This window comes from Equus caballus, chromosome 13 (genome assembly GCF_041296265.1).
Source record: "Equus caballus isolate H_3958 breed thoroughbred chromosome 13, TB-T2T, whole genome shotgun sequence".
NCBI lineage: Eukaryota > Metazoa > Chordata > Mammalia > Perissodactyla > Equidae > Equus > Equus caballus.
The window spans coordinates 13,459,519-13,479,425 of record NC_091696.1 but is presented as its reverse complement, the minus strand read 5'-3'; the positions used below and the strand labels follow the sequence as shown (position 1 = coordinate 13,479,425).

The window sequence follows — 19,907 nt, the reverse complement described above, 5'->3', positions numbered from 1 at the left end:
ATCAGGATTCAAACTCAGGTCCGTGTGACTCCAAAGCCCATGTTCTTTTTCCCTGAGTGGCCACTGTGCCTGATGTGGAGACCCAGCAGGTGTCTGTCATACAGCCTCAGTTCATCATCTGTCATTGGCTCCCTGGTGGTTAGCCCATCGGTGACAAGGAGGAGACAGCAGGGTTCAGCCTGGGCTGCCTTCTGACTGGACCATTAGTGGGGCTGTTCTGCTTTGAATCAACTCCTGTGGGCCCCAGATTCCTTCTTTACCTGGCAGTGTGTGTTGGGACCAGGGGGGCTTGACCAGCACTGTCACTCACGTGACTGAGGCAAGACTGGGGGGAATGACTTAAACGAGTGGGGTGGTTTTCAGAAGCTGTGGTGATGGCGTGTCTGCACATGGGGGCGCCTGGAGTATAGTGTGGTCGGGGAGATGTGGAGGGGCCCAGCCCAGAAGCGGGGGGGCTGGATGTGGTGGGTCCTTGTCAGTTCCCAGAGACAGGGCGTGCATTGCTTCTGATCCAAGGCCCTGTCTTCCCATCCCAGGGTGGGCAGAGCTGGTCAGTCCTCCATCACAGGCCCGGGGGGCTGCAGAGAGCACTGGAAGACGCCGCCGCATCACACTCCCTCTTCCCAGCGTCCCTCCGCCATGGGCTGACCCATGAGCTGAGCTCTGCAGGGTCAGGATACGGTAGAGGATCCAGCAGGGATTTGGAATCAGAAGGAGAAGCCTGGCTCCACCTCCCAGCTCTGCCGCCTACCTGCCCTGTGACTTGAAGCAAGCCACCTGCATTTTCTGAGCCTTGGTGTCCTGGTCAGTAAAGCCCCTCCCTGACAGGGCTGTTGTCAGAACTAGAGGTGACATGAGGAGCCCAGCACTGTGTCTGGCTCAAGAAATTGGCTGCACAAACGGTGCAGCCGGAACTCAGACCCAGATGCCTGCAGGCATGCCCACCCTGTGTGCATGGCAGAGGCTGCTGGCACGGCCTCCTGACCTCAGGCACACCCACCACCAGGCCCTCCCCGTCAGTCTGCGACAGTGGGGCCGCCACATGGCCACCTCCAGGGGACCAGAAATACCCAAAAAACATGGGAAAACGTGATCAGGACTTGAGCTTGAAAAAACAAACTAAAAATTATGAAAATAAGTATTTTCTCATACTGTGTTTAATTTTTGTTATAATTGCAGCTGAACAAGCAAGGGGGTTGGGGTTGTCCGTAGTTAACTTTCTCACAGCTTTGTATGACAGTTGTTGTTGCTGGACTCTTCCAGCAAACAGGGGTCTGCAAAAATCGTTAAGGGCACAGTGGTTATCTATCTCAAGGCCTCTCTCAACCCTTGGACGGTCAAACAGTTCTCTTCAGAGGCATCGGTCCCCTTGCCAATTTTCTCTTCTCTCTCGGGACCAGCCTTGCCCATCCTCACATAGCGGCTTCTCTCCCAGGAGGGAACAGCTCCCCCTGCCACCCACAGCCTTTGTGACACGCTGCATCTTTTGCAAGATTTGCAGCTCCAGTTTGCATGGTAGTGTGTCTGCATTTTGGGAAAGACCCCCCCACCCCCCCCCCCCCCGCAAAGACTCTGAGGCCATGGGCTGGCAGCAGTGCCGGAGTGAGTGGTGAGGACGTGTTCATCAGTGAATATTTGCTTTCTGGTACAACTCCGAACTGGACAGGCTCTCGGTGAAGAATCAGAGGTGCCCCCTCCCTATACCTAAATGACAATTCTTTTATCGGCCGACTAAGGTGCACAAACAAGGTCACCTACCTTCCCGATCCCCCTGACCACAGACTGTGTCCACCCTTCTTCAGGACTCCTCTGCAGTGGGGCCAGAGTTCAAGTTTGCAGTTTCTGTGCAAACAGCCAGTGGGGGCCAGAGGTTCCTGTTGCACTTGGCGTTGTGCAAACTTGGTATTGGCCAAGGCCAGGGCAGTATGCAACCTGACCTCGGTTCTTGCAACTTCCCCCTAGCAGACTTCACAGCCCTCACTTAATTCCAGAAATACTTCCAAGGGCGGAGCCCAACCGGCCCCGCATCTCTGCAGAGCCTCTGTCCACTCCAAGCAACATTTATTGAGGGCGGTGGATAGCGAGGTGGGGCGGGGCCCGGGGATGCCCTCGGCGCTCAGACGCCAGGCTCTATACAAACGCACACAAGGAGCGGGCGGGAGCGGGCGGAGGGGTCAGGTCACCCTCTGGAGGGGGTGCCCTGGCCTCAGACGGCGGGCGCCAGCTTCCGCTTGGTGCTCTCGCTGCAGCGGTTTAGGATGAGGTCCGCGCTGGGCCTCGGGGGCACCGCCGGCTGCGGCTTCGCGCGGTCGCTCTGCGGCTGCGGCTGCTCCTCTGCTGCAGGCAGACAGTACGGCCGGTGAGGCCCCGCCCCGCCCCCGGGGTCCCGCGTCCCGGGGTCCCCGGCCCGCCCGCCCGCACTCACACAGCGGGCTCCCGGCGCTCTGCGGCCCGGGCCGCCCCAGGCGGCGGCGCTGCTGCAGAAATCGGACGCTGTTGCGCCGGTAGGCGTCCTGGCTGAGGCGCTTCCGCGACCGCTGGTGGATGCTGTGCGCGTTGCGGATGGACGACCTGGGCCCAGAAGGACGGGGCGTTCGTCAGCGCCCCGTGTCCCCGCCGCGCCCGCGTGCCTGCCCGCGGGGACTCCCGCGCCGCCCAGCCCTGGGGTCCAAAGACTGGCCCGAGGAAGTGGGGAGCGGCAGGAGCCTGGGCAGGGCATGAATGCAGCTGCCCTTCACCGATACGGACTCTTGCCCGGCCGCAGAGCCCAGGCCCATTGCCCACGCCCCTCGCCAGCCTCCAGGAAGCCCTACGGACTGCCACAGCCCTCATGGCCATCCTCAAGGACCCAGGCATTGGCGCCTTCCCCAGCACCCCACACCCCTGCTGTCCTGCCGCCCCGTGCCAGCCCCACGGTGGGGAGGGCTCGACCAGGCTCTTGAGCCGGTGAGGGTGCTGCCGCCCCCGCCAGGCTGGGAAAGCCCGCCCGTGTCCCCTGCGCCAGCACTGCCAGTCCAAGGCCCGGACTGACAGGGGGAACCGGCGGTACCCCTTCCACCACCCCGCCCAGGCCCCAGCCCCGGGGACTCGCTCACCTGCGGGGCGGCGCCCCTCGGCTCTTGATCTGGCGTTGGGCCTGGGCTACGTCCTGGCCCGCCTTCTGCAGGTACATGGACGGGAAGTAGCCGGTGACGTCGTCTTTCCTGCAACAGAGGCAGCCCTCAGGCCTGGTCAGTGGCTGGAACGGGGTGGGGGGCCCACACGTGGGGTGGGCGGGGGTCAGGGCTCCCTCTAGCAGCGGGGCTCAAGGCAGGCAGGGAGGCTGCAAACGCCACGCCGGGCTAACACCAGCCCCCGCCCTCTGGCCTCAGTTTCCTCATCTGTGCAACACAGACCTTCCCAGCTGGGATGTTGGGAGGGAGAGGACGTTGGACCCAGATCACCGCCAGGATGTGTGTTTGCTGTGAAACATCTGCTACACTGCTTTGTCGGCTTTTTCTTTTACCGCGATTGCCTTCCGTCCTAAGAAACCTTTGCTTTCTTCCAAAAGCTTCTTTTTGGGGGCTTTGTGCTTGGTGATAAAACCTGTGATCCATCTCACATAAATGTGTATGTGTGAGGTAGGGTCTAGGTTCGTTTTTTTCCACGTGGATATCTAGTTGTTCCAGCACCATTTGTCAAAAAGATTTTTCTTTCCATTCTCACTACTATACTTGGGCGTTAAAAAAAAACACCTTTGCATAGTACAAACTTGGCTCAGTAAAACTGATTCTTCTTGGTGGGGGGAGAATCACAAGAATTCTCAGGGGTGCATGCTGGGGCGTAACTGAGTGTGGATCTAAAAGGCTGGGAAAGGCTGCCTGGAAGCCCCAAGCCCAGGGCCATGCTGATCTTGGGTGTCGTGGCACAAGCTCGCTGGGGCCACGGGCTGGCCCGGTGACTCAGGGCTCTGAAAACTCGTCCAAGGACCTGGGGAGGCCCAGTGGCTCCAGGGAAATGGCCCTGCATGCCCCTGGGATTCTGCTTTCCCCGGGACCAGAAAAAAAACAATTTAGTATTCCTACGTTTGGAGGAATAAACAGGAATTGCAATGAAAATTTTAAAGGAAAAGAGACGACGGGGTCTGCTCTGCCAGTGCTCAAAGATAAATAATCAATACAACAATTAATTGTGTTGCTGGAGAAGGAATAATGGATGGACTGGTCAGGGGAAGTGACCCAAGTCACAAAGGAAAAATGTACCCACTCGGACAAGGACACTGAATCCTGAGAAACAGGCAGGATGGGATTATCACTCGTCTGCTACCCAAAAGGAAACTGAGTCCAGAGAGGGGTAGTGGCTTATGCAGAGACACACAGCCAAGTCAGCACTGAGCCCCAACAGGCCCTGCCCCAGGCCAGGGCTGGCTCTCAGAGTGGGCACAGTGGGAGGGAGGGGCGCTCTCCTACCTGATGACCCACCAGCCGTCCAGGAGCTTATGAATGACCTCAATGGTTTCACCCTCCTCCAGGGACACCTCATCCTCCAACGCAGCAATGTAGGCCTTGATGGTGACATAGGGCTCACCTGGTGGGCAGAAGGGGGAGGGGGCATGGTGTGAGGGTCCGCCCACATGGGGCTCACCACCCCCTAATCAGCTGGCCAGGACCCCCCTCCCCAAGCTCTCCTCCCACCTCCCCACCTGCTCCTTAGCCTCCCTCTGAAGCTTCCTTCTACCCGCTTGTGGGTGTAACCTGGACTTCTGCCCTCTGCCCACTGTACTCAGGTGAGCTTGCCCCTCCCACCCTCCGCCATCCACTCCAGGGGCCACAAGTTCCCGTGACTACAGAGACCTGGCCAGACGCCTAAATATGAGAAGCGGATGCCAGGAAGTGGTGGGGGGAGCACCCGTCCCCATGGTACCCGAGCCACTCAACTCCAGCTGACTGCTGGCATGTGGGGCTCCATATCTTCCCCAGTTTTTAAGGAGAAGCCATAAATCCACATAAAATTGTGAAATCTCTCCATTTTAAAATATAGGCTGTTAATTCTAATTTTTTTGAAACTCCATGTGGGCCCCATCCAGCCCCAGGGCTGCCAGCTTTCCCCCTCTAGTCAACGATGATGCCCCTACCTCCAGGCAGCCCTCCTTCCTGAGCCTCAGCTCTGCTCATCCTTCAGCTTCCTGCTGGACCTGGCCCCAGGCCGACAGCCATCACCTGTGCCAGGCTGACCTCATCACCCCCTACCTCTACCTCCTGGTTCCCCATCCTGACCGAGAGCATCACCTCCTACTAGGCCCCCAAGCCAGACTATGGGGTCTCAGCCCTGAATCCCCCTCTGCCCCACCCATAAACATGTCCCACCCCAAAGCAGTCCCTTCTGGCTTCTCCATACCCCCGGGCCCCTGCTGTCCCTCCCCCCGCATGGCCGTGGAGGGCAGGGGCACCTGCATAGTTGGGCTCTGGGTCCTCCGCTTCATCTGGACTGTCCAGGGGCTCCAAGTAGGACGCCGGCACCCAGCCACGCTTTGTCTTCATTTGGCAGAACCACCAGCCTGTGCCAGGGGTGTGAGGCAGAGTCACGGCGGGCCTGTCAGCCTCCCCAGCCGTCGGGGGTGGTAAGAACACTCAGACAGACACACAGACATCCAACACGCAGATTCAGAAATATCACCTTCCCAAATCACACACAGCCGGACACACAGGGTCACAGAATTACAGCTCTGAACCCACTTCACACACAGCATGAGAAGTCCACCCCCATCAGGGTGCAACCCCAGAGATGCACAGTCACAGGATGGAAGATGTGCAGGAACCCACAGGCGCCCCGGGGTGCACGCTCAGAGTGGGGGGACCCGCAGTGTGGGGGGACAGTCAGGGCCCCTGAAGGAGCTGGAGCCCCACAGTGCGCCAGGCCAGGAGGAGGCCCGAGGCTGCCTCGGTCGGGGGCTTGTGGCCATGGACCCAGGCCCCAGGGGAGGAGGACCAGGCAGGGCGAGGAGGCTGACCGCTCTCGCTCTTTTCCACGACGTCCACCACGTCACCGGACGCCAGAGCCATCTCGGAGCCCGAGGTCTTCTCATAGTCAGCGATGGCGCGGTAGGTCTGCAGGATGATGGGGCCCGTGATGTCTGGGCAGAGGGAGGGCAGAGTGAGCAGACGCCCCCGGGGGGGAGGGGACCCGCCTCCTCCCGGCTTTCCCCTGCCGTCCCCTGTGTGGGCCACAGAACTGGCCCTGGCTCCCCGTCCCCACCCAGCTCCAGGCACGCCAGAGGTGGACATGCCCCGCCGACTGGACAGCAGCAGAGGCAGCTAGTGCTCACAGCCCCGCGTGTATGGAGCGCCTAGTGTGTTCCAGACACTAGTCACACACTTTAACATATTCTCCTTCTCATGTGGTTGACGAGCAGCCCTTCTCAACTGTGATGTGCACGAACCGCCCAGGGATCTTGCTGAGGTGCAGGGGCTGAGCCCGGTCTGTGCCGGGACGCCAGCCTGAATTTCTAACCAGCCCCCAGGCCATGCTGCTGCTGTGTGTTTTGGGCTGAATTGTATCCCCTTCCCAAATCCATATGTTGAAGCCCTAAGCTCCAGGACCTTAGAATCTGCCTGTGTTTGGAGAGAAGGTGATTAAGGTTAAATGAGCTCATCCAGGTGGCACCCTGATCCAGTAGGACTGGCGTCCTCGTAAGAAGAGGGGGCAACGCCAGGAGCGCACGCACGGAGGAAAGGCCGCGTGAGGACGCAGCGAGAAGGCGGCAGCAGCACGCCATGCAGAGCGGCCTCGGGAGCACCCAGCCCTGCCACACCCTCATCTCGCACTCCCAGCCTCCAGAACTGTGAGAAAATATGTTTCTGTTGTTTGTGCTGCCAGTCTGGGACAGCTTGTGATAGCAGCCCAAGCCGACTGACACTGCTGGTCCCTGGACCACACTCTGAGTGGCCCAGAGGACTCGTCTGGGCAGCCCATGGACGGGGTGAAATCCCGCTCCACCACTTAGTAGCTGTGTGCCCCCTGGCAAGAGTCTCAACTTCAAACAAGCCCCCTGGGGACAGCCAGTCTTCGACAAGGGGGACAAGGGTGTGCAAGACAAGTGTACAAGACAAGAAGAGAAAGGAGTCTCTTCAGTAAATGGCGCTGGGAAAGCTGGACAGCCACAGACAAAAGAATGAACATAGACCATTATCTCACACCGTGCACAAAAATCAACTAAAAGTGGATTAAAGACTTGACTGTAAGACCTAAAACCATAAAACTTCTAGAAGAAAACATAGGCATACACTCTTCGACATTCGTCTGAGCAGCATATTTTCAAGTACCATGTCTGACCGGGCAAGGGAAACAAAAGAAAAAATGAGCAAATGAGAGCACATCAAACGAAAAAGCTTCTGCACAGCCAAGGAAACCATCAACAAAACGAAAAGACAAGCTAACGATTGGGAGAAGATATTTGCAAACCATATATCAGATAAGGGGTTAATATCCAAAATATACAAAGAACTCATACAGCTCAACAACAAAAACCCAACAATCCAATTAAAAAATGGGCAAAAGATGTGAACAGACATTTCTCCAAAGAAGATATACAGATGGCCAACAGGCACATTAGCTATCAGGGAAATGCAAATCAAAACTACAATGAGGTATCACCTCACTCTGGTCAGAATGGCTGTAATTAACAAGACAGGAAACAACAAATGTTGGAGAGGATGTGGAGAGAAGGGAACCCTTGTTCACTGCTGGTGGGAGTGCAAACTGGTGCAGCCACTATGGAAAGCAGTATGGAGTATCCTCAGAAAATTAAGGATAGAGCTACCATGTGATCCAGCTATCCCACTGCTGGGTATTTACCCTAAGAACTTGAAAACACGAATGTGTAAAGATACAGGCACCCCTATGCTCATTGCAGCCTTATTCACAATAGCCAAGAGTCGGAAGCAACCTGGGTGCCCATCAAGGGACGAATGGATAAAGAAGGTGTGGTACATACACACTATGGAAATACTACTCAGCAGTAAGAAATGATGAAATCCGGCCATTTGTGACAACATGGATGGACCTTGAGGGTATTATGCTGAGTGAAATAAGTCGGAGGGAGAAAGTCAAATACCGTATGATCTCACTCATAAGTAGAAGATAAAAACAACGACAAACAAACACATAGCAACAGAGATTGGATTGGTGGTTACCACAGGGGGAGGGGGAGGGAAAAGGGGTGATTAAGCAGTGTGTGTGGTGATGCATTGTCATGAGTCTTTGGGTGGTGAACATGATGTAATCCACACAGAAATCGAAATTTATAGTGATGTGCACCTGAAATTTATATAATGTTATAATCCAATGTTACTGCAATAAAAAAAAAGAATTAAAAAAAGAAACAAGCCCCAGTGCGTCCAGCTGTAAAGTGGGTCGTAACACTGCGCACCTATTTCATCTTGTTACGGAGAGCCTTACACCAGTTAACACAGGGAAAACTCTTTAAAGCAGCATCTGGCACAGACTAAGAGCTCAGTAAATGTTACCTAGTGTTATTAACAATTATCGTGCAATAGAGATTAGACACTGTCGTGCCCCTGCGACACCCGCGCAGGCCAGGTTGGCCCCCAAGCCTGTTCGTTCATTCAGCCATAGCCTGCCGAGGGCTGATGGGAGCCAGGGTCGGCGCTGGGCGGAGGCGGGGGAAGCGCTGACATCTGCAAGGAGCCCCCTTCCTTGTTCGGTGACCCCGAGACCCTTTAGATCTTCAGAGCAGCACCAAGACCCTTCACGGTCACTCTCCCCTCCTGCTCGTTCTCCTGCCCACCGGCACGCAGGGTCCCTGATCGTGTCAACAATCTCCTTAGGGTGACCCGCGCATGGCTGGCCCCGCGCTCTCACCTCCTATGTTATTCTTGCCGTCTTTGGGCATCAGGTAAGTCTCTGGCTTTTTCACTCTGCGGGAGAGAACAGTCTGGCTTGGACCCTCAGCTTCCCGCTGGGGAGCGGGAAGGTCCAGACAGACCTAGAGAAGAACTTCCCAAGAGAAAAAGGGACGTGGGAAATGGCCCACTGCAGAGAGAAGGTAGCGAACGGACACTGCGGGGCTGCTCAGACCATGGGGGGCTGGGGGGGGGGCCAGCCTCCTGCAGACCCCAAGGAGGAGGGGCCAACTGGAGAAGGGGGCAAAGCCCCTGCCCCCGGGCCACCGGAGAGCTCTGCTGGGAGTGTGGGAAGGGTCCCATCAGCCCAGGGGCCAGCTCCCTTCTTCTGAAGCTTTCAGCCAGCAGCCAACGGGGAGTGGGCGCCCCCACCACCACCCCGGGCCCATGGGGGCCGCCCTCCCCTGGCCCCGGCATGCATTCAGGGGTCAACAAGCACTGGCCGGAGTGTCTCTGTCTGTCTGTGGCAGCCTGTCTGTGGGCAACCCCCACACTCAGTGACCAGAGGGGGCCTTCCCCCGCCGGCCTGGGGCGGGAGAGCACATTCCCCGGATCTCACTCAGCCTCTCCGACGCCTCCCCGCAGGGCGCAGAGTCCAGGAGACCCTGGGGCCCGGGCAGGCAGAGAATGAGGTGACAAAGGGGAGGCAGGGGCCTGGGACGCCCGCATTCTCTCTGGGCTCCACACTTGACAGTGTGTAGACGCTCTCCACAGCACCCCTTACCGCATCAGGCCCTCAACATCCCGTCACAGACGGGAAACTGCTTTCCGAAGGCTCCCGGCAGACGCAGAGTCAGGATGAGGACCCAGGGCTTCCGACCCTGGCACCGCGAGGCTCAGAGGGGGCCAGGCAGAGAGCTGGCGGGGGTGCTGGGCGGCTCCGATCACAGAGGCCAGATTTGGAATCCTGCCCCCTTTTCTTTCCAGCTGTGTGACTTGGGGCAAGTCGCTACCCTTCTCTGAGCTTCAGTCGCCTCATCTGTAACATGAGGAAAGTCCCACCCCCTCCAGGGCGGGCTCACCACCCCTCCCTGTCCCGCCTCGTTGAACAGGACGAGGAGGCCACTCACTGGCTGTCCGCGGGGAGCTTGAGGTCGTTAGGGCGCACCCTGAAGAAGTCGAGGAGGTGGGGGCAGCGGGAGATCTTGGTGGGCAGCCCCATGAGCGCGCTGCAGTACTCGGTGAGCGTGCCCTGGCGGCTCTCGGCGGCGCGCTGCCCGTCAAACCACCGCGGGGCTGGCGGGCGGGCGGCGGAGACAGGGTGAGCGCGGCGAGGGTGGATCCACCGGGGCGGGAAGGGCGGCCCGGGGGCAGGGGAGGGGGCGGGGCGGGCGACCCCCGGCCCGGAGGCCCGCGCCTCACCTGGCAGGTGGGGGATGATCCTGTTCTCCGACTTGATGTCCCCCGCCTCGATAGGAAACATTTCCTTTAACGTTTTCTGGACAGAAAAGACGTGAAGGAACGTTCTTTATTACTGTAAAAGCACAAAATCGGAAACGACCGAAATCCCCTTCCAGTCGCTCGCCCTAGACACTCCTGGTGGCATCCTTGCTGCCTCTCTTTCTCTCTCACCTCACATCGAAGCCACCCGCAAATCCTTTTAGCTCTACTCCCCAAATCTGTGCCAGGCCCTTCTCACCACCCCCACCTCCACCAGGCCTGGATTATTACGATGAGTCTCCCTTCCACCCTTGTCTGTCCTCCATCCACACCCAGAGGGATCCTCTTATAACCTAAGCTGGATCCTGTCCCTGCTCTGTTCAGACCCTCCCTGCCTCTCAGCTCTCTCAGAGTGGAAGCCCAAGGCCTCATGTTGGTCTACAAGGCCCCATGTGACCTGCCCCTGCTCCCTCGCTCACCTCCTCCGCCACCACCCTCCCCCTGTTCACTCTGCTCCAGCCACCCATGAAAGCTCCAGGCTCACTCCACCCCAGGGCCTTTGCACATGCTATTCTTATTCTTCCCCCACATATCTCAATAGTGTGCTCTTTCTCCTTCGTCAAGTCTTTGCTCAGATGTCACCCGCTCAGTGAGGCCTTCTCCTGACAATTGTCTCTCCTTACCTGGCCTCCCCATCCCTCCCCCTGCTTTATGTTTCTCCACAGTTCTAACCATCACCTAACACACTATATAAATTGCTTATCTTTTTGTTTGTCTGTTATTCTGATGACTCCGCTAGAACTTAAGGGTACAGGAGAGGGGAGGGATTTGCATCCGGTTTTTATACCCTGGTCACCTTCAGCTGCGTCTCCTGCTCACCTGGCACTTAGTAGGGCTCAACAAAGAACTGCTGAATGAGTGGATGAGACTGCCAATTAGCACAAGAGGCTAACCCACAGGTAACAGCCTGGGGCGGTCCAAGGAGCTGATGGGGCCGCACACGCATCAGGGTGGACACGTCTCAAAAACGCAACCCAGTGACAATGAGATAGGGAAGGAAGCCAGCCGCGCTCACGGCTTCCATACAGACTACGGAGATGCGCACACAACACCACTGCACACTCTTCCTGGACTCTGTGTGTGTCTGTGTGTCTGTGTGTGTGTCTGTGTCTATGTGTCTGTGTGTATGTGTCTGTGTCTTTGTGTGTGTGTCTGTGTCTGTGTGTCTGTGCCTGTGTGTATGTATGTGTGTGTGTCAGTGTGTGTGTCTGTGTGTGTGTCTGTGTGTGTGTGTGTATGAGCGTGCATGCAGCCACCCAGGGAGGAGCTGGGACAGGGCTATGGATGAAGGGAGTCTTCTGCTTCTTTTGTAATGTTTTATTTCCTTTATCTTAAAAAAGCCTGGTGGCAGACGGCCCAGTGCCATCAGTGGGGCTTCGCGGCGCTGGTGAGTGGCGGCTCCAACCTTCTTTGCATTTCACTTTACGTTTCTCATTTCTCACACAAGAGAAGCGCGGGAACCCGACGGTGCGCAGGCTCCCTTCCCTGGTTAAGGAGGGTCCTGTATATGGAGTGGGCTCTTGGGGGACCCATGTGGCTTTTATGGACCCTCCATCCACCTGACCCCTCTCAGACCAGGACCCAGCAGCCAAGCTCTGCACAGCGTGACCCCTGATGACCAGCCCCAAAGCTGTCCAACCAGCACCTGGTGTGGGGACCCCGAGAGGATTTAGGGCCCCTGGGATTCGCTCATGTAAACCTTGGGGGCTGCGGGCCCCACTAGGCGAGAGGCCCCAGGCTTCTGGTGTCAGGATTATCAGTGCTCCCTCTGACCCACCAGGGGTCCTCAGCAGGCCAGTGACTGTCCTGGGCTGACAGCCGTGGTGGTGACACTAGCCAGGCCACCCCAGCAGGGACAGAGCCAGCGCATCCCTTAGGAATGCCCCCTGGGTTGGTGTTGAATGGGTACAGTTTCTATGCGGGAGATGGAAACGTTTAGGAAATGGATGGTGGTGATGGTTGCACGACACTGTGAATGTACTTAATGCCTTTGAGCTGTACACTTCAAAATGGTTCAAATGGTAAATTTATGTTATGTATATTTTACCACAATAGCAATACTTTAAGTAAAATGTTTTTAAAAGTTAAAAAATAATAATTCCTCCCTTTGGGCCGAGGGGACTCCAGGTTCCTCAGCTTCCTGCTGGCACCAGGGCGCCCTCCTCCCCACGGGGCGGAGCTGGGACTGGATGGCGTCCCCTCCTCGACCCCCGCCCCCGCCAGGCACTCACGTGGAACTCGTAGATCTCCGTGAACCGCCGGTAGACCACCTTCTCGGACAGGTCCTGCCATTTCACCAGGAATATGTACACCTGGGGGGGGCCGGGGCAGGGGCCCTTGTTCAGCTTCCGAGGGGGCCTGGCCACGCCCCCAGGAAGCCCCCCAGCCCCTGGTGGGAGCCCTCAGAACTTGGGGGGGCACTCTTTGGGGCAGCCTGGGCCACAGAAAGGACACCAACTTCCCGGACCCAGGAGGTGCCACTTTCCACCTTTAGCACCCAGGGCAAGATGACCCATCTCTCTGATAATAAGTCCACTGCCTACAATTCCATAATTATCGTCCCGCAACTCCATAGTAACTCCAACTCTGTAAACGGGACATAGAAGTAGGACCTCACTCCTAGAGAGTTAGAAGGCTACGATGCAGAAAGGGCTCAGCTGACACAACGCGAGAACGCAGCAAGGTACCGTGTGGTGCCAGTAATAGGAAGTGTCAGAACAGACAAATCCATAGAGGCAGAAAGCAGACCAGTGGTTGCCGGGGCTGGTGGGGGTTGAGGAGTGACTGCTAAAGGGTACGGGGTTTCTGTTGGGTGGTGATGGAAATCTTCCAAAATTGAGAGCTGTGTTGGTTGTGCAGCTCTGTGAATATGCTAAAAGCCACTGAGTTGTACACTTTCCATAGGTGGAGTGTATGGTATGGGAATTATATTTCAATAAAGCCATTGTTAGAAAGAAAAAAGAAGATCTCAGTAAGGAAAATTAAGCCTGCAAAAATAGGTCAAAGAATACTACTCAGCCAGAAAAAGGAATGAATTCTTGATACATGCAACCACATGGCGGAATTTCAAGAGCATCACGCTGCGTGAAAGGATCAGACACGAAAGGTTACACACCGTATGATTCCATATCTACGACATTCTAGAGCAAGCGCAGCTAATTTAAGGTGGCAACAAATCAGAACAGTGGTGGCCTCTCGGGGAGGTGGAGGAATGACTGGCCTGTGGGAGAATGTTCCGGGGTGGCGGTGATGCTCCATATCTCGATGAGGGTTTGGGTTACATAGGAACCATCAAAACTCAGCAAATGTGTCTCTAAGACTTGTGGATTTCATTTTACATACATTTTACATCAAAAGAGAAAAAACTATAAACAGATGAATTCTAGTTAGCGATATGCATGCTGAGGGTTTAGGACGAAGTGTACTGATGTTTGCAATATGCTTTGCAATGCCCCCAAAATAAGGTAGATTGCAGGATGGATGGAGAAACACGTGATGAAGCAGCTACAGGGCAGTGTTGACGGTGGAGTCCAGGTCTGGCTGAGGAGCAGCTGGGGTTTTGTTTGTTTTGTTTTATTTTTTGTAAAATTCTTTCTGCTTTGCTGTATGTTTGGAATTCTTCAGAATAAAATACTGAGGCATAAAAAGAACAGCTGTCAGTGGGTACAAGGTTTTGGGGGGGTGAGAAAAGTGTTCTAACATTAGATTATGATGGTTGGACAAATGGGTAAACATACAAAAACCACCACGCACTTTCAATGGGTGAACTATTTGGTATGAAATTATAATCGGTAAAGTGGTTTAGAAGGACGAGGAAGATGAACTTGAGGCGGGCTCAGGATAAACTTCTGGTGATTCTAATTCTAGGAACCACGTCTCAGACCAGGGGGGTCACGAAACGTTCTCTGTAAAGGGCCAGAGAGTGAACACGTCACGCTTTGCAGCCTCTGTGGTCTCTGTCCCAACTACCCAACTTGGTTGTTTTAGCACAAAAGCAGCCGTGGACGGCATGTGAGGAAGTGAGCAAGGGGAGAGAGAACAGCTAGGAAACCCCTGGAAAAGAAGAGCTACGTAGGGACAGTATCCCTATGAGCTATGAAAACAGGCTGTAAACGCTTTATCATTAAAACAGTGTGCACCACACCTGTCAGGAGAACTATTATTTAAAAAACCCAGAAAACAGAAAGAAACAAATGTTGGTGAGGATGTGGAAAAACTGGAATGCTTGTGCTCTTATGGCGGGAATGTAAAATGGTGCAGCTGCTAAGAAAAATAGGATGGCGTTTCCTCAAAAAATTAAACACAGAATGACCATATGACCCAGCAATTCCACCTCTGGGTACACAACCAAAAGAATGGAAAACAGACTCAAACAGAGATTTGTCCACCCGTGCTCATAGCAGTATTTGTCACAACAGCCAAAAGGCAGAAACAATGGAAATGTCCATTGAAGGAGGAACGGATAAACAAAATATGGTCTATACACACAATGGAATATTATTCAGCCCTAAAAAGAAAAAAAATTCTGGCACATGCTACGACACAGATGAACCTTGAAAACATTATGTTAAGTGAAAGAAGGCAGACACAAAAGAACAAATATTGTATGATTGTACTTATAACAGATACCTGAAATAGTCGAATTTATGGAGACAGAAAGCAGAATGGTGGTCACCAGGGGCCGGGAGGAGGGAGCAGCGGGGAGCTAGTGTTTCACAGGGACAGACGTGCAGCTTGTGATGATGAAGAAGTTCTGGAGATGATGGTGGTGACAGCTGCACAACAGTGTGCATGTGCTTAATGCCACTGAACTGGGCGCTTAAAAACGGTGAAGATGGTAAATTTCGTCATGTCCATTTTATCACAACAGTATGGTAGTGGCGCGAGAACAAAAAACCATTGGAATAGAACAGAAAATCTAGAAATAGATCCACGTACATTTGGCAATTTAGGCTATGTTAAAAGTGGTATCTCAAGTCACAGGGGCACAGGTGGATTTTTAAAAACTTGGTCTTGGGACAACTGGCTAGCCTTTTAGGAAGAGGTAAAATTTGGCTCATATTTCACACCACACACCAGAATAAACTCCAAGTGGATCAGGGATCTAAATGCAAAAACTGAACCCATGTAAGTCCTAGAAGGAAACACGGGTACACAGAAAGCCTTTCTAACTGACTCAAAACCCACAGGCAGTGAAAGATTGCTATTGCAAATGCATTAATATTTTTTCAAACTTTAGCATGTAAGACCGTAAGCAAAGCCAAAAGACAAATGATAAACTGGGAGGAAATATTTGCAATACGTATCACAGATAAAGAGTTAATATTCCTAATGTATAAAGAACTTTTTTAAATTTGAAAGAAAAAGACAAAAAATCTGATAGAAAAATGTGCAAAAGGCACAAACAGTTCATGGAGAACACATATAAATATGTAACCCTTAAACATATAAAGAAGTGTTCAATGTTACCTATAATAACATAAATGCAGGTTGATTAGGTAAATGCAAGTTAGTGAAAGCAATCTAAATGAACGAACAATGGCATAGTCACATGACGAACTATTACACACATTTAAAAAATGAGACAGATTTAATGAACTAATTCGGAGGGCACTCCAGGATATGGAAAATGATAAAAAATGTATAGTATGTCACCTTGTTTATTATTTGTGTGTAGTAAAGAAGGAAAAATAAGAAAATATATATATGTGGGGTTTTTTTGCAAAGAGAAATAGAGGAAAGGTAAACTAGAATGAGTCTTTGAGTATATCTTCCTGTGAAGTTTTGACATCTGAACACGTTAATACGTTACATATTTATTTTAAATTTTATTTATTTATTTTTTGTGAGAATGACCGGCCCTGAGCTAACATCTGTTGCCAATCTTCCCCTTTTCCTTTTTTTTCCCTCCCTGAAGCTTCAGCACATAGCTGTGTGGCCTAGTTGTAATTCCTCTGGCTCCTCCACGTGGGACGCCACCTCAGCACGGCACCACTGGGCCACTCCCATACATATTTAAAAATAAAATTAAATCAACAAGGTTTTTTTTTAAACTTCAAAAGTGGAAACAAATGAACAGAACTATATATCAATGGAAACAACCATCATGAAGAAAAATGGAAAATGGCCGGGCCCGTGGCTGAGTGGTTGAGTTCGCGCGCTTCGCTTCAGTGGCCCAGGGTTTCGCTGGTTCAAGTCCTGTGCGTGGACATGGCACTGCTCGTCAGGCCACGCTGAGGTGGCGTCCCACATGCCACAACCAGAAGGACCCACAACTAAAAATATGCAACTATGTACTGGGGGCTTTGGGGAAGAAGAAGAAAAGGAAAAAAAAGAAAAATGGAGAAGAAAAAATCCAAGTACCTTTTAGCTACAATCCAAGAAACTTTTAGTACTTTCACTCTCTGTCTAAAACGACAGAAAGAGCTGCAAAGAGAACTTAAATCTGACTTCATAATAATGGCGTGTGTGTAGTAATTCTGAAACAAGTTGAGTGTATTACAGAATCAAGCAAAAGAGGAAATACATTAACCTTGTCGGGAACCAGGTTCTCAGGGCGAGAGACAGGAGCTACAAATCTAAACAGATGAAAGGCAAGAATGGATGACGTGGCTATTTTCCCCAGTCTGTTCACTGACAGGACACAAGCAGTGACGTCCCAGTGGCAATGAGCACCCCTAGCTTCCAGATCTTGGTTCTAATACGACCCCTCACTAGAAGAACCAGGGCTCCTTGGCAAAACCGCTGAGCCCAGGCTGGGGCTGAGAGAGGACAGGCTAAACTGGGAGCACCCTGTGCCAGAAGTAAGAATGTGCTCAAAAAACGACAGGATAGGTCAGAAGGGCACAGAAGGAGCTCCCACAGGCCAAAGCTGGGACAATCTGAGCATCTATAAGTAATGACAGTAATAGATTATGACCCATTAAATAAAGTAGAGATCTGTGCATCCGTATTGACATAAGTAAATAATAAGGAAAAAGGAAAGACTTTTAAGTAAAATGTTTACTAATAAATGCAAAGGAATGATAGAGTTTAAAAAAGTCACTATCTGGCAATCAATTTCAGGCTAGAGTCATCAATGTTCTCTAAGGAACAGGATATTCACAAAGTTTCAAATCATCTCCTCCCAGGTCGGTTGTTAATTACAAAGAGGAAAATAGTAACTTTACAGTAGAGAAGCTTGGAGGACACATCTGGGACTCCTACTCAAATTAACATCACCAAATATGGGAACAAGTCAAAGTCACCTGCCACCTGATAGGATCAATGAGAACATAGTGTCACTTCTGGAATATTCCTGCCACCGATGCATAACCTGAATCTAATGAAGTATCAGACAAACCCAAATTGAGGGACATTCTACAAAATAACCGGCCCTTCTCTTCAAAATGCCAGAGCTGGGAAGGACACAGAGAGGCTGATTAAGACCGACCCAGATTAAGGAGGGCTACAAACACGTGAGCACTGACATGCCTCAGGTGACGCTGGATCGGACCCTCGTCCTGAAAGATTTTGCTACAGAGGACAAGTAGGACAATGGGTAAATTGGAACAAAGTCTGTAGGTTGGATAATAGTGTTTCCTCAAGGTCAATTTCCTCATTTTGACACATTTGGTTATGTAAGAGACTGTCCTTGATTTTGAGAAATACACATCATAGTGTTTAGGGGTCAAGAAACACGTTCTCTGCGACTTAGTATCATGATTCAGAAAAGTTATATTCAGAGAGAGAGAAACCTGGTAGAGGCGGAGGGAAGGAAAGGGAAGAAGAGAGAGAGAGAGAGAGAGAGAGGGAGCTAGCATGTGGGTGAAGTTATTGGTACTTTTTTGGGCAACCTCTCTGCAAATTTGAAGTTATTTCAAAATTAAAAGTAAAAAAAAAGGTCTTGGCACATTGCTAAATGTACCATACAAATGCCATACAATTTACTAAGTGGAGCTCCTCCCTGGCCCTCCTCAGCCTTGGGGACCCTAGGGGAGGTGGCACGTCTGGGCAGACACTTCCCCAGCCACCAGGGCAGGAGGGGGGGCATTTTTGACCCCCTTCGTGCTGTCACCCTACTGGAGGGGATAGGACTCTAATGGAACTGACCCCACGGGCGACTGAGGGGACAGAGAGCCCGCTGCCAGCCTCCTTCCCAGAGGACTCCTCCCTGAGAGCAGAGATGGTCAGGGAGGGCTGCCCGGAGGCACGCGCCCTGGACGTGTGCGCGGGGTCTCGGAGACATGGACAGCTGCCGAGGAGGTGCTCCTGGCTGGGGCGAGGGAGCAGGGAGTGAGGTGGGCTGGCGGGACGAGGTGGGGGGTGGCGAGGCTGGCCGTCCCCGCCCCTCAGAGTCAGGGGTGCGAGAGCGCACATCTTTTTAAGGGCGTGCATCCACCGCGGACCCCGACGGGCAGCTGAGGCCAGAGACGCGGAGCCGTCTGCCCGCGATCCCGGCTCTCCACCCTCAGCCGCCCGCCCGGAGCGCCCGCGTCTCGGCCGGTGGCCCTGGGGACTGCGCGGGGACAGCACGGTCTGGTACCCGCGCCCGGGGCTGTCTCTGCGCGCTCGCAGGCGCTGCGGCTACTCACGTAGTGCTGGCTGGGGACGAAGCGCTTCTCGAAGCCCAGGAGGGCGATGTGGCGGATGAAGGTGTCCCCCATGGCGGGGCTGCGCGTGGCCTCCACTGCTCCGGGGCGTTCCCGGGCTGGGCTTTAAATGGGCTGGAAAGAGGAAGTCCCATGTGTGGCGGCAGGGCTGGGGGCAGGAGGGATCAGGGAGGGCGCAGAAAGGGCTCTGCTTCTTCTTTCAGTTTCTGGGACTCTTCAGGCTCCCACAGGGTGGACGTGGGCGGCCGGACGCATGCCCGTGTGCCCGACATGCTGGACATGTGGCCCTTGTCCTCTCTGTGGCCTACCAGGCCCAACCGGTTGGCGAGGGGAGGTGCCCAGCTCTCTCTGGGCCAGCTGCATTGGCCTCTCTGCTGTTCTGGAACACACCAAGCTGCTGCCACCTCAGGGCCTTTGCACTGGCGCTTCCACCTGGACCATCTCCCACACACCTGTAACTCCTCCACATTTTCTCCAGGTTTCTGCTCAAATGGCACCTCCTCTGAGAGGCCTTTCTTGATAACTTCACACAAAATAGCAAAACTTCATGCTCCCCCCACCCCGGCTTTCCTGTTTGTATTCAGAGCACTTACCATGACTGACATATTACCTATTTTATTTTTTTACAATGTCTCTCCTTACCAGAATGTGAGCAAGGGCTTGGCCTGTTTCGCTAAGGCCTCTGGCCCCAGCTCCTAGAACTGGTACCTGGCACGCAGTGGGCCCTCCATAAACACGTGGAGAGTAACTGCGTCACTCACTGAATGAACGAATGAATGAATGAATGCCTCTCCGGGAATGTGTGCAAGTGTCAGGCACACATCCCTGGGTGTCTGAGCGTGCTGAATTGCCAGCGGCAGCTGGGACAGATGCTGAGTGAGAGCTGGGTTACAATCCTGATCAAAGAGTGGATCTCAGAGATGACTTGGTTTTCGTCCTGAGTAAAATGGGGCCATGGGGAAGGGGCTCTGGGAAG

At 53.5% G+C, this 19,907-nt stretch overlaps 1 protein-coding gene across 1 annotated transcript; it reads right to left on the bottom strand.

Annotated features, from left to right (window-relative positions):
- Nucleotides 1-1,139: 1,139 nt before the first annotated feature.
- NCF1 (neutrophil cytosolic factor 1) lies at nucleotides 1,140-19,138 on the bottom strand. The gene is made up of 11 exons (XM_023655505.2): nucleotides 18,914-19,138; nucleotides 12,572-12,652; nucleotides 10,263-10,338; nucleotides 9,971-10,136; nucleotides 8,860-8,915; nucleotides 5,990-6,112; nucleotides 5,429-5,536; nucleotides 4,449-4,566; nucleotides 3,096-3,203; nucleotides 2,426-2,571; nucleotides 1,140-2,337 (listed from the first exon to the last, which is right to left on the bottom strand). Exons 1-11 carry the CDS (start codon nucleotides 18,983-18,985, stop codon nucleotides 2,207-2,209), a joined length of 1,185 nt encoding a protein of 394 aa, XP_023511273.1. The 5' UTR covers nucleotides 18,986-19,138; the 3' UTR covers nucleotides 1,140-2,206.
- Between the last annotated feature and the right edge of the window lie 769 nt (nucleotides 19,139-19,907).